General features: G+C 45.5%; 1 protein-coding gene across 2 annotated transcripts in view; it reads right to left on the minus strand.

The window, feature by feature from the left end:
* The window catches only part of TSPAN32 (tetraspanin 32), a 254,676-nt gene extending 243,438 nt beyond the window's left edge, over window positions 1-11,238 (minus strand). For both annotated transcript variants that reach the window (XM_068261622.1, XM_068261621.1), the window contains exons 1-2: window positions 11,033-11,238; window positions 7,706-7,820 (exon numbers count right to left, since the gene is read on the minus strand). In XM_068261622.1, the coding sequence (XP_068117723.1) occupies window positions 7,706-7,820; window positions 11,033-11,131 (214 nt within the window). In that variant the 5' untranslated portion in view covers window positions 11,132-11,238. The remainder of the gene's footprint in view (window positions 1-7,705; window positions 7,821-11,032) is intronic.
* Window positions 11,239-14,261: the final 3,023 nt, after the last annotated feature.

Here is a 14,261-nt window from a genome sequence, read left to right on the forward strand (position 1 = left end):
GGAGTGGACACAGTATTATCGTAAGAGAACAGAGGCGCCAGCAGGATAAAAGGTAATAAAAGTTTTAAAATTTGCTGGGAGGCAGTGGTGGACTTACCTCCGGAAAGCAGACTCAAAATACTGTCTGAATTAAACAAAATAAATGTATTATTGGTACTCCAAAAGATGCAACATGTTTCGCAGGCACAGCCCGCTTCAGCAGGCTATAAGATAGGGGACAAACAGTAGCTCGTCAGTAGCACGGATAGCACCTCTGTGAAACATCATAGCTGATGTTTGACTCTTTCAGACAGAGAAAGAAAAAAAGGAACAAAGCCTAGTTATATGTGTGCTTAGCACTGTACATACACATGTCTATCTCATCATGTCACGTCACCTCGGTTGTCCTACAGGATTGCAGATTTCTCAGTATTGTCCAGGGGCGGACTGACAACTCATGGGACCCCCGAGCAATAGGAGATTATTGGGCCCTGTACACCCGCAAACCACACCCGTCCATCCTCAAGCCCCACCCACACACAGCCCCACCCACATAATCTAAAATCGTTACAAAATGTATCGTCACTGTAGGATGGTGGTTTGAGTACTGGGAGGGTGGTTTGAGTGCTGAAAGAGTGGATTGGGTGCTGGGAGGGTGGTTTGGGTGCTGGAAGGGTGGTTTGGGTGCTGGGTGGGTGGGAGAGTGGTTTGCGTGCTGCTTGGTTTGGGTGCTGCTACTGCTTGCTTTGGGTAGGAGTTTTGGGTGCTGCTTGGTTTGGGTGCTGGCTGCGGTGGCGGGGGGCCCCCTCCCATCCTGCAGAGTTGCGAGCGGACTAGTTGGCTTGTCACAGATACTTACGTGCTCCAGGGGAGGCTCCAGCAAGCAGCGGCATTGCCTCTTATGACGTCATAGGAGGCGCCGCCAAAACCATGAGGACATATCGCCAGGGCAGAGAGAGCAGTGAGAGGGGCGGTGCTAGAGCCTGGAACACATAAGTACTTAAAGTTTCTGTGCCAACTAGCTCTGCTCACAACTTTGCAGGGTGGGTGGGGGGCCCCAGCGGAACCACAGCCAGCGCCCAAACCAAGCAGCACTGCACCAGAGGGGCACCTGGTGCAGGCCCCCTATTGACCATGGGCCCTCGGTCCATGCCCGAGTGCCCGAATGGTCAGCTCGCCCCTTGTATTGTCTACACTATGTATAGCATCCAATATTAGTGTTGGTGTTTGAATTTGACTTCAGAGCAGAGTTTGAATATTGATTTCAGAGCACCCGAATACTGCTGAGTACCAGACTCAGCAGCATTTCAGTACAAACAAGCGGACAGGCTTGCACTTCATGGTGCGTTTCTGGTTACACCGATACTTCCTCCTTTTGGCTTTGGAAGGAGGAAGCATCAGAGTAGTGCTGTGAAGTGCAAGTAAGTGAACTGACCCTGTCTGCTTGTTTGTACTGAAAGGATGCTGAAGTGTGGTGACATTCAGAGAGGTGGGAGGGGCAGCAATTTGTAACATGCATTGATCTCAGAGTGATCAACCTTTAACAGTTCAATATCAGTAGCTGACAGTATTTATATTTTTACTTTGATGATGTAGTTATTAGTAGTACCCGGGCCGGGACTGACTCATACTATTAACAGCATATCTGTGTGTTGGGGAGGAGCAATTTTAAAACTTGCTTTAATGAGCCTCTGTAAGAAAAAAAAGTGCCTCTATGGGGTGCTTACCTCAGGAAGGGGAAACATCTGGATCCTAATAAGGCTTTCCCTGCCCTCCGTCCCTCAGTTCCAGTTCTGTCAGCCGCCAAAGATCCACCAGGGCTTAAAGTGAACCTCCAGACTAAAAATCTACTCAGCAGCACTGAAAAGGCTTGGTGTTTCTTTAAGTTTCACAGCATTAGAACTTTGTTTTTTTTACCGAAGTCTCATTTTTAGCGGCATTTTTAGCTAAGCTCCGCCCCATCAAAGAAAACTGCCCGGGCTTTTTTCCCCTGATGCTGTGCAAAGCATGACGGGATTTCTGATGTTGTTGTTCTCGTTACCTAGCAACTGGGAAGGGTGATCAGGACAAAGGACAGTTGGAACTGTGTCTCATGCTCCCTGTCACCTCTTTCAACCAAAAAGATGGCTGCCATCATGAAATCACAAACATTTGCCTGTTCTTTTAAAACAGGGTGGGTAAGAGATTATATTACCTATTTATTTAAATTAACATAACTAATGTAACTTAATAACAGTATGTTTGTTTAGGCTGGAGTTCCTCTTTAAGGACCATAACAATCCTCTGTGAGCCTCACGCGGGCGCAGTAGAGCGCCTGCACACTTGCACAGTAGAGCGGATCCGATCGGGCTTGGCTATTACCACTACTGCACCTGCACGAGGCTCTCACAGGATTGTTATGATCCTGAAGCCAAGTACCGCTGACCAGCTTGTATTTTCGGTGGCTGACAGCGCTAGAACAGAGAGGCAAAGGAGGACGGGGGAGCCTCATTAGGATCCAGAGGCTTTCCCCTCCTTAGGTACATACCCCATAGGGGCACTTTTTTTTTCTTACAGATTCTCTTGAAGCCTGGTACACAAATTATAAATTGTAGCCTAAGAGATGTAAAGCTATCCTAAGGGATGCTATAAAAAATGATGTAGCACAGAATAATCTTATTTCAGTTTCACAGCATGGATTTACTATAGAAAGGTAATTTCTCACAAAGATGGCGAATGAAAGTTTTGATTTTGGGAAAACTATAGATGATATAAGTACTTGGACTTTTGCAATAGATTTTGACACTGTTATCCACAATGTCCTGGTGCAGAAGCTGTGGATACAGGGACTCTGAGAAAATGTGTGTACAGTATGTGGATAGAGAACTGATTAAGGGGTAGAAGGCAAAGAGTGGGGTACCACAAGGGTCGGTACTTGGTCCAATTCTTTTGAATGTATTTATTAATGATTTAGTAGACAGAATACAGAGTAATGTAGACATTTGTCAGGGTTCTTGCGAACCACCGGGGTTCTGTTGATCCCGTCACTGGTATTAAGGGGTGAGCAGCCCCAGGGCGTGGGGTCTAAGTAAAGCGAGCACGGGTCTTCACCAGCGCACCCCGCAAGGGTTGATGGGCTGTCACCCCTAGTGGGTGGTGTACTACTTTGCTGCCTGGTGCTCCCCAGGTCACGACCCCTAAGACTACCGCACCACTTAAAGGAAATAGGGGATACTGGTGGAGTGGGCCATAGGGCAAGGACAGACTAGCAGGACTGGAAGGCCTAACCCCCAGGGATCACAGGGAGGAGCTGACAGGCAGGATAGTACTCAGGAAAGAAGCAGACTGTATGGTTCTAGAGAGGCAATGGACAGACAGGGGAAGTCCCGGGTAAGAAGCTGACAGCTAGATTCCCAGGAGGAGTACTGACTGACAGGGTAAGTCCCAGAGATACTGACAATCAGAGGTGGTCCTTGGGAAGGGAGCTGACAGGCTAGGAACCCAGGAGGGAATGGGTAGGCTGGAGGAATCCCAGTGAGGCTGCAGGTGACAGGAGAGCTCCCCAAGGGAACTCGCAGGCTGAGGGAAACCCAGGAAAACTGCAGCGGACGGGGAAATGAGGCAGAGAGGCTGACAGGGAACAGGGAGTGGGAGTGCAGGGTTTAAATACCCTGCCTCACTATTAGTGAGGGTGCAGTACTGTCTACAGCCACTGCAATATAAGGGCAGCAGAGGCGCACTCGCGCGTGCCTAAGAACAGATGACGCCAGCTCAATAAAGTACGTCGTGCTGGCGACCTCTGCCATGCGGAGACAGAAGCAAGGCGTATAGCGTGGGACTCGGCGGCTGGAGTGTAACGAACAATCATTACCCTCCGCCACTCTTGCAGGAGTGCCAGCACAGGAACGAGGCGAGGTAAGCACGAGCAATCGTGACACCATCTTTGCAGATGATACAAAATAATGCAGAATTATCTACAGTAAAATGGATAGTGAAAAATTACAGTAGGATCTTGACAACATGACCACCTGGGCAGAAATTTTTGTTGATAAATGTAAAGTCATGCACCTTGGACTTACCAATAGTAGAGCACCATATAAAATAAATAGCATACAGCAACTTTCAACTTGGAGAAGGATTTGGGAATACTAGTTGATAACAAGTTAAGTAACTATATACAATACCAAGTGGTATCAAAAGCAAATAAGATTCTAGGACTCGTGAAACGTAAATAATATCTTGAGATGCTAGTGTACTCCTCCATCTGTATAAATCACTTATGAGGCCCCACTTGGAGTATGTAATACAGTTTTGGGCTCCACACTATAGAAAGGACATTGACCTTCTGGAACGGGTACAAAGACGGGCAACTAAATTAATCAGAGGCATGGAAGATCTCATTTACCAAGAAAGGGTAGACAAACTGGACTAATTTAGCTTGGAATAAAGGTGACTGAGAGGTGACCTGATTAACATGTATAAATACATCAAACGGCAATACAAAAGCTTAGCAGATGAGCTTTTTGTCCCTAGGGTTGTACAACGGACAAGGGGACATGATCTGCATATGAAGGAAAAAAAGTTTTGAAAGGGGTCATTCACAGTAAGTGTGGTTAAAATCTGAAATATCTAATTTTGGGAAGTAGTTATAGCAAACTCTATATCTGCATTTAAAGAGGGCTTGGATGCTTTCCTTGCACTGAAGGGCATCCACGGCTATAATTGCTAGGCAATTCCTGGGAAAGTTGATACTAGAGATGGCCCGAACCTCCGATTTTCGGTTTGCGAACCGGGTTCGTGAACTTCCGCCAAAAGTTCTGCCCAGTCCGCTCCGGCCCACGTGGCGGTGATTGACAGCGCCGCTCGCGCAGGCGCAGTACAGAGCGACCTGGAGGTCGCTCTGACGTCATCGCCGGGGACCGGGACGGAGCTGGGGCGAACGGCTGCGGGGAGAGCTGCGGCGAGGGACATGCTGGGAGCTTGGGGCTGGAGGAAGCCCCAGGTAAGTAGCACACATTTTACATTATTTTCCCTGATGACTCCTTTAAGGCTAATTGGTCCAAGCCTTGTAAGACTTGTCACCATCCCCTGGATCAACTGGGTTATGTGTGGGTTCAGGACAGTGTGTAGAATACAGTACAGTTTTAGAAATAGGAAAAGGCTAGACTGATAAAGTGTGTATATTTATCTATTTCCCTTGTATTTCCTGCCCAGACCTCATCAGTAACGGCGATCTACAGAGATAAAATACAGTCTCCTCACTGACCCATAACCCTCAAAAGAAAAACTGTCTCATAGCTATACTATAAAGCTCACACATACACAAAGTGCCCATAAATGTGACGTTTCTTGATGATAGGTCATGCAAGGTGCACAGGACACCCACTGGAGGCAGATGGCTGATTAGTCAATTATGTTTAAAGACGTAGCCTTAGATCCCGCATATTCTGGCAGGTGAATGCAGTATGCAAACGCCTTGCCATTTTAACTAGACGAGAGTCAGTTTCAATTAGTCAATAGACACGAGGCAGCCAGTATATAAGTCAGGTGAAGACTGGTCAGAAGCACACACCTTTCACTCTTCTCTAGTATGCATGTTTAAAGATGTCTTTGCTTCTTCTTACACCCAGTTGGATGAAATCCCCTTACAGCATCTTGTATAACTGCAGTTAGTACACCTTCACGCCTCCCAACTTTAAATGGAAAACAAAGACTCCACTAATGAGGACCACAGAGAATGCTGGCTCAGAGTCAGGGGCATAGCAATAGCTATAGTAGCCATAGCATCTGCTATGGGGCCCTGGAGCAGAGGGGGCCCAAGTGATACTTGATAAATTCACTATCACTATTAACATTCTTGTATTCCTCCGCCCTCTGACTATCAGTGTCAATGGACTATATGCAGTGTACATTACACAATAATTTAAAATTGCCAATTTAATTAATATTCATAGGGTAGGGGCAGGTGGCATAGTTAAAGAATGCCTACATCTGAGGGCCCCATGAAAGTTTTGCTATGGGGCCCCATAATTTCTAGCTACCCCACTGATCAGAGTGTTATACCTTACCTTCCTCCAGCGGCAGAACAGATCCTCTTCACCCTTCTTTAGTGTACAAGTGCTGTACAGCCAATCACCATGTGGCTTTTATCCCTGCATGAGATGTGAGAGGGACAGAAACCACATGGGGATTGGCTGTATGGTGTACACCCTAGGTTCTTAACGTGCGGTACGCGCACCACAGGGGGTACTTCTGATGGTTCCAGGGGGTAATACGGCTTGATATACTTAACCAAGAATAACAAATTTATAGTTTAGAGTTTTAGAAAATGAGAACTCTTAATTAAACGCCAAATTCGTATTTTAGCTAACTAAAAGCAATAGTAAATGCTTGGAAATTGTTCAGAACCAATTATCATGTGCTATGATTAAATACATATTTGTCAAGGGGTATTTGTTGATAATGTTTACTATGCTAAGGGGCACTTGGTGAGTACAGGGTTTTATAAGGGGTACATACCAAGAAAATGTTGAGAAACACTGGTGAAGAAGACCTGTCTTGCTGCTGAAGGAGATAATATGTAACGCTCCATTGCCACTGCTGCTCTGCTTTATGTACAGGAGCAGCTCCCCCCCCCCCCCCAGCCCCTAGGTATTCCTGCAGGGACTATTGTTACATTCCTGGGTCCTATTGTTCTAAATCCGTGGGTGACATCTTCCCATATATGGGCAATATTGGAAACATTGCCTACTAAAAGTCTAGAACAGATGCTAGATGGTTCATGGCTAAGTCAGGTTGGGCTACCTCTGACACTCTGGTGTGTATAAAGTGATCCCGATCCCCCGATCCATTACAAAGAGATCTGGACTGGCCAAGCCTATTGTTCTCCTACTCACCCTACCTCTGTGCCACTTTATTTTTTGCTGTGCCATTTTCCGTCCTCCTTCCCCTTTACAAAAAGAGAACTGGTCGCTAGAAATTTAGGCTGGTTAGGCTTCTGTACAGAACTTGGTCCCAAACTGTCACCCAAATGATCAAGTCCCAAACCCTGTGAGTGACAGTAACTGTGCATGTGTACGCACCTTAATAAGTAGATAACGAGCAATGTAATGCTCTTAAGACACACAACACAGCAACACCAGAAGGTAGTTTAAGGAATACTATCAATATCCAAGTGTTCTAAAATGACAATGTACAAATAACGTCCAAGTAGCTGTGTAAACATTTTCCTACTTTTCATGTTAAATATCAGAGGCAAAAGCTGTAATTTATTGAGGGTAGGATTTAGCTATATTGGGACAAATCAATTGCAGAAGGGGTGTCTGCTTCAATACACAGCCAGTGTTGCATATCAGACTACAGGGTATTTTTCTCTGAAAGCAAAAACAGTATGAAAAGCTGTGACAATTAAAGATGTTCATAACAAGTTTCCTCTGCTCTCTTCAGAAACTTCAGTCAGAAACACAGGACACAGAAGCTGCAGCTGTTGGGAGCTTTCTCTTCTCACACACAGAGTTACACACAGGGTTAACTGATCAAGTGTGAGGGGAATTTCCCCTCTCTTCATGGCTCATTCTGCGTCAGTTTTGGCATCAGTAAAGTTTGAAAGTATTTTGATAACAGTAAACAAAGAGGTTGCTAGTGAAATGTATACACCAGTACTTAGAAGCAGTTTCCAAACAATTCCTATCTCAATTGAAAAAAAAAAATGTAAATCGATAGTGTTCCTTTAAGTAAATGTACTTACTGGAGTGGTGCAGGCCTCTGATCAGACTTTCTGACGTTGAAGCTCTTATTAGTATGGTGAAGTGAGGACTCAGGCTGGTAATCACAGTCACGAAGCAACATGCCACTGCCAGGAGCTTGAAAATGCCAGGGTTTAAGAATACATATTAGTCTAAACAAGCAAGAAATTCTAATATGTAATGTATCAAACCCTATGGTAACAGGTATAAAACGTACATTGTTCTGTACTGGATCATCTTTACCCCTCTCAATCCATTATGCACCACGTTGTTGTCCCTCCGCCCCTACATAGCAATAGAATGTGCCGCCAGGCGGGTAGTTTGTGTGAACTAGTTCGTGCGATGGAAGCGAACACATAGCACATTCGACCAGCCCCCTATACCTCATCATTAGGCTAAACTTTGACCCTCTACATCACAGTCAGCAGACACATGGCAGCCAATCAGGCTGCACTCCCCATGGACCCCTGCCCCCCCCCCCCCCCCCCATAAAAATGCAGCAGCGCTGGCCATGTTCTCAGTCTCCGGCTGCTGTTGTAGTGAGAGGAAGAGAGAGACATTGCTGGAGATAGAGAAAGCGTTAGTTAGGCTCTTCTTAGCTTGTTTGTTGCTGAAAGCTCCCCCAAAAAAGCTCTTTTGAGGGCTAACATTCTTCTGATGTGTTTTTTTTTGTTTTGTTGTGTGTGTGTGTGTGTGTGTGTCCTTCAATGAGTCCTCATCCACCCCCAACCACCTCTTGGTTGGAGTCCCTCAAGGTTCGGTCCTTGGCCCCCTACTGTTCTCCCTATACACATCCTCCATTGGCAAAGTTATCTCCTCCATGGGTTTTAACTATCATATGTATGCAGATGACACCCAGATCTACCCCCACACCCCTGACATATCCACCACTACCATAGACAAGGTCTCCTCCTGCCTATCAGCCATCTCCTCCTGGATGTCTTCTAGGTTGCTGAAACTAAATCTAGACAAAATGGAATTTATGATATTCCCACCCCGGCCATCCCTGAACCTTCCAGATGTGCATGTCACTGTTAACCACATTACCATTCGCCCTACCTCTGAAGCCCACTGTCTGGGTGTCACCCTGGACTCCGCACTCTCCTTCACTCCCCACATCCAAAACCTCACAAAGTCCTGCAACTTCCACCTCCGTAACATCTGCAAGTTCCGCCCTTTCCTGACCTCTGCCACTACCAAACTCCTCATCCATGCCCTCATAATTTCCCGCCTTGACTGCAGCAATGAACTTCTGTCTGGTCTCCCTATGACCCGAATAGCCCCGCTGCAGTCCATCATGAATGTGGCAGCCAGAATTATCCACTCCTCCCATCGCTCCACCGCAGCGTCTCCCCTCTGTGAATCCCTCCACTGGCTTCCTATCCAGTCCAGAATCAGGTTCAAGATACTGTGTCTGACCTACAAATTTGTCCACAAAACCTGTCCAACCTACATTTATGATCTTACTCAGAGGTACACACCTAGCCACTCACTCCGCTCCTCCAATGAACTTCGCCTGACCACCCCCAGCATCACCCAGTCCCATGCACACCTCCAAGACTTCTCAAGAGCTGCTCCAACACTATGGAACTCCCTACCTCCACCCATTAGGGCAGCCCCCTCCTTCAACATCTTCAAGAAGGCCCTCAAAACTCACCTTTAAACTCTGCCCTACCATCCCTCACAAGTGCTCTAAACCCGCAACTTAACTCTGGTCCCAGACCTTTTGTGTCCCTACCTCTCCCTCTAGATTGTAAGCCTTTGGGCAGGGTCCTCCTCCTTTTGTGTCCTACCTGGTCATTCTCCTCCATTATTGTGCACCCATGCTATGCATTTGAGTGAACTCAACTTGCCCAATCTCCATGCTCCCATCCAGTGACTGACTAAGCATTACCCTGTACTCATACTGTGCTGCATGATCTGTTTTTTCTTTTATTCCTGTATTGTCGTATTGCTGTATGTCACCCCTAGATATTGTCTGTAACCTAAACTACGTTGCTCTGCGTAATATGTTGACGCTTTATAAATACAACAAATAAATACATTTCCTATATTGTTTGTTAACTGGGGACTAGGGATGATCACAGATAATACAATAAATAATAATTATAAAACTTCTCCAGAGCTGCCCCCACCCTATGGAACTCCCTTCCACTCCCCTTCAAACTCGCTCCTTCCTTCAACACCTTCAAGCAATCCCTCAAAACACATTTCTTTAAAATAGCCTACCCCACATCTACCACACTCTAACTCTCTGTCAATCACCCTTTCCACAGTCCTACCTTATGTGTCCCCCCACCCTTTAGATTGTAAGCCTTGGCAGTGCCTTCCCCTCCCTTAGTGTGTCCTTCTTAATTTTACTACCCCAGCAATTACACCCTTCTCATGGACTAACTCTTACTTGTTTTGCCGGGTCTCTGTAAACCGCATTTTATACCCTGATTGTATATATAACCTTGTGCTATGTTGTATAACTGTTTGCTACCTCTCTGTCTGACACCCCTTGTTGCAATGTATGTATCCCTATTTATTGTCCAGCGCTGCATAATATGTTGGCGCTTTAAAAAATACAATAAATAAAAATAATATGCAAATTATTCCGAGTTGATGCAAATTTGTGCAAATTCTTAGGCAAACATATGCAGCTTGAAAATGGACCAATCAATTTAAACCTAGGTTTGAAATGATTGGTCCATTTGTAAGCTGCATACATTTGCATAAACATTTGCATATATTCAGAAAGATTCACATCTCATTGATCATCCCTCCTGGGGACTACCTGTACTGATATACAGGTGGTACTTTTATATTTGCTTGAAATGTGGGTTTACATCACTTCTGGTAAATACATTAGATTAAATATGAAACATATTTCCCATAAAAAAGGGAAGGAAGGAAATAGATATTTTGGTTCAAAGAGGGACAATATGCAGTTATACATACTAGATAAAATCTCACAACCATCTTATATCCACTTATGGAATCAATCAGCTGTAATGTTATTACAGCTTATCTTATATCCTGTTAAATTGTCGTTTATGTGTAACCCATTGCCTTATAACCGTCTGTTTTGTGTATACTCTATTGTACAGTGCCACGGAAGATGCTGGCGCTATATGAATTCAAAACAGTAATAATCTCCTGCACATGATTCTTCATGCATTGTTTTCAGTATAGAAATGTTTAGAAAAAGCAGCATCAATGTTTTAAAAAAGTAAGACAGAAAGACTTCACAGGTGCGAAGCATTGCAGCTGACAGTATATCATGCAGCTATGATTCCCTTGCAACTTCCGTCACGTTAAGAAATAAAAGAAAATGATGTCATTACCAGGATGAAGAGGCAGCTGACCAGTAGTTGGCATCTGGCGACTCGAACCCAAGACTTGTGCCTCATGACTGCTCCCTTAGTGCGACACAATGTGGGCATCCTGGCACAAAGAGAGTATACACTAAACAGGGCACAAACACAATAACACGCATGTTACAACAAAATGACCCTGCTGCAACATGTTAAACACATTACACCCACTGACTAACTCCTTCCTGCTGTCGACACTGCACTTACTGATAAGGGACAATCTGACCAAACCAGGAACTCAGTGCACGATGGGATATGTAGTTCAGTGTCCGTTCTCTCAAAATATTTGTGTATGAAATTTACTGACACTTCAGGTGAAATGAAAAGACTGTTGTTGCTGGCTTCTAATTTTCAAATTATTTATTAGAGCATCTGCTACACAGGTGTGTACAGTGACGATCCATAGCAAAATGTGGTCACACTATGAACCAGCAGATTTATAGACTACTGAACCATTACTTTTATATCCTATATAATTATTTTACATTTGTACTGTGATATTTTACCAAATGCAGCACCATTCATACTGAACATGATGTTTTATATTTAAGTAAGAAGAATGCAAATGTCATCTGATTTGAAACAAGCCAGGGCTATTTTCATGTTACAAACTGTGTTCACGAATGCGTCTTCACACGTGTGTTTTCTGACTCATGCACAGTGCGCGTTCGTACAAGTGTGCAGGTGCGTGCATGAAAAAAGGACCAGACTTATTAACGAATTTGGCTCCAGGTATTAACGAAATTTGCTAACGAGAACCATCATTTTCAAGCTTTATTAACGATAATTACTGTTGCAAAAACAAAGAGAAATAATAACAAATAAATATTTACGTTAAATGTTGTTACGTTTTTTCATCAATACTGCTTAACCTCTTGAGGACCGCAGTCAGTGGCGTAGCTAAGGAGTTGTGGGCCCCGATGCAAGTTTTACAATGGGGCCCCCCAAGCAGTCTATACATAGCAATTGATACGGCGCACCAAAACCTGCCAATGGCAACTACAGTGTCAGAGGTGCAAGAAGGGGATGGGGAGCAGTTTGTTAATAATTACCACTATTCATAGTATCCATAGAAGTGATTATTATGAGCACAGGACCAATAGAGAGCTAATACTGTAGTTGAGGGATGGCCCTTTGGGGCCCTTCTGGTCCAAGGGCCCCGATGCGGTGGCTACCTCTGCAACCCCTATTGCTACGCCCCTGACCGCAGTGCTAAACCCCCCTAGTGACCAGGCAATTTTTAGTAAAATAGGCCACTGCAGCTTTAAGGCTAAGCTGCAGGGCCGCACAACACAGCACACAAGTGGTCCCCCCCCTTTTCTCCCCACCAACAGAGCTCTCTGTTGGTGGGGTCTGATCGATCCCCCCATGTTTGTTTGTTTTTTAAATAAATATTATTGTTACTTGTTTTTTTTTTTTTTTTTTTTTTAAACTGTTTCTTTAAAAATCTTCCCTCCCTCCCCCCTCCCTCCCCACAGCTAGCCAATTATGGCGATCGGCTGTCATAGCTCTACCCCCCCAAGCAGGAGATGCGCGTGCAGCCTACGCCCGATCTCCTGCAACACAGAGCACCAGGACTTTATGCCAATCGGCGTTAGGCGGTCCTGGGGCTGCCCCCGTGGCCACGCCCATCGGCGTGATGCGGTCGGCAAGAGGTTAACCCAACCGTACCCTCACACAGAATCCTCCCCTGGTGGTGTCTAAAACGAACCACTCCCCTAGTGGCGCCTAACCACCCCCTCCCCCAGTAGTGCCTAACCCTACCCCCCTGGTGGTACCTAACCCTAGCCCCCCCTGTGGTGCCTAACCCTAACCACCCCCCTGGTGGTGCCTAACCCTAACCACCCCCTGGCGGTGCTTAACCCTACCCCCCGGTGGTACCAAACCCTAGCCCCCCCGGTGGTGCCTAACCCTAACCACCCCCCTGGTGGTGCCTAACCCTAACCACCCCCCTGGTGGTGCCTAAACCTAACCCCCCCAGGTGGTGCCTGAAACTAACCACCGCCTAGGTGGTGCCTAACCCGAACCACTCCCCCTGGTGGTGCCTAACCCTAACCACTCCCTCTGCAGAAACACCCTTTTACTTATATTAAACTTCTAAAATGATAACTACCTCAAAAACTATAATGTTGTGATGTTACTAACAAAAATTTTCATGGTGCCCTTTTTTTGTCCACCCTCTGCCGGCGCCTTTTTTTCCTGCTACCGTACAGGTGTGCAGTGGGCCAAGCGGAGGAGGTGGGCACAGGATATTATATTACAGGCCAACACAGATTAACTTTGAAGCATATATTTAGGGCAAGAAAGAGATCTGCTGCTGATACATACTGTATCATTAACAAATAATTATGTGAGACCTTATCTGCATGCACGAGTATGGTCCACACATCCACAGTACCACAAAGCTGCTCATGCACGAGCGACTTTATGCTACTGCATAGGTGTGGCCTGTACCCGCTCATGCATGAGCAGATTCATGCTACTGCACAGGTGTGCATTGTACTCGCTCATGCATGAGCAGATTCATGCTACTGCACAGGTGTGCATTGTACTCGCTCATGCACGAGTGGATTCATGCTACTGCATAGGTGTGGCCTGTACCCGCTAATGCACAGTACATCAGTGCAGTGTACATGGACCAGAGTGCTGCCACAAGAACAAATACGACAATCGCTTGTTGTTTTTTAGAGGGCCCTTGCACAGGAACAGTGTGCCAGAGAATGATTCTGGAAGCCTTTGGATAATTTTACCTCATTTCTCCTAACAGGTTCACTTTAAAGGGAACCAGAGATGAATGTTTCACACAAAATAAACATATCAGTCGATAGCTTGTAAAGAATAAATGCGCTACCTGATAATTTCGCCACTCTGGTGTGCCTTTTTTAGTGTTTTTTATCCAGTATTGCTCCAGGAAAAATCAAAAATGGCCGCCGGCTCATATCCCTTCTGCTTCCGGGTTATGAGTTGTTCTGGATGTGCTGTCTAGGCTATATGAGACTAGGCTGCTATTTAGGCTATATGAGAAAGGCTGCAGCCTTTTATCTGTGTGCTTTCATTTTGGTATGATGTGCAGCTGCCTGTAGGAAGTGTCTCTCATAGGAATGAAACTGCAGTCATCATCATTATCTATGCTGAAAGCACACAGAGCACACAGATCATATTGCCACACGTGTCTGTTTTAGAGATTCTCTCTCAGCAG

The sequence above is a fragment of the Hyperolius riggenbachi genome, chromosome 11 (genome assembly GCF_040937935.1).
Source record: "Hyperolius riggenbachi isolate aHypRig1 chromosome 11, aHypRig1.pri, whole genome shotgun sequence".
NCBI classification, from domain to species: Eukaryota; Metazoa; Chordata; class Amphibia; order Anura; family Hyperoliidae; genus Hyperolius; species Hyperolius riggenbachi.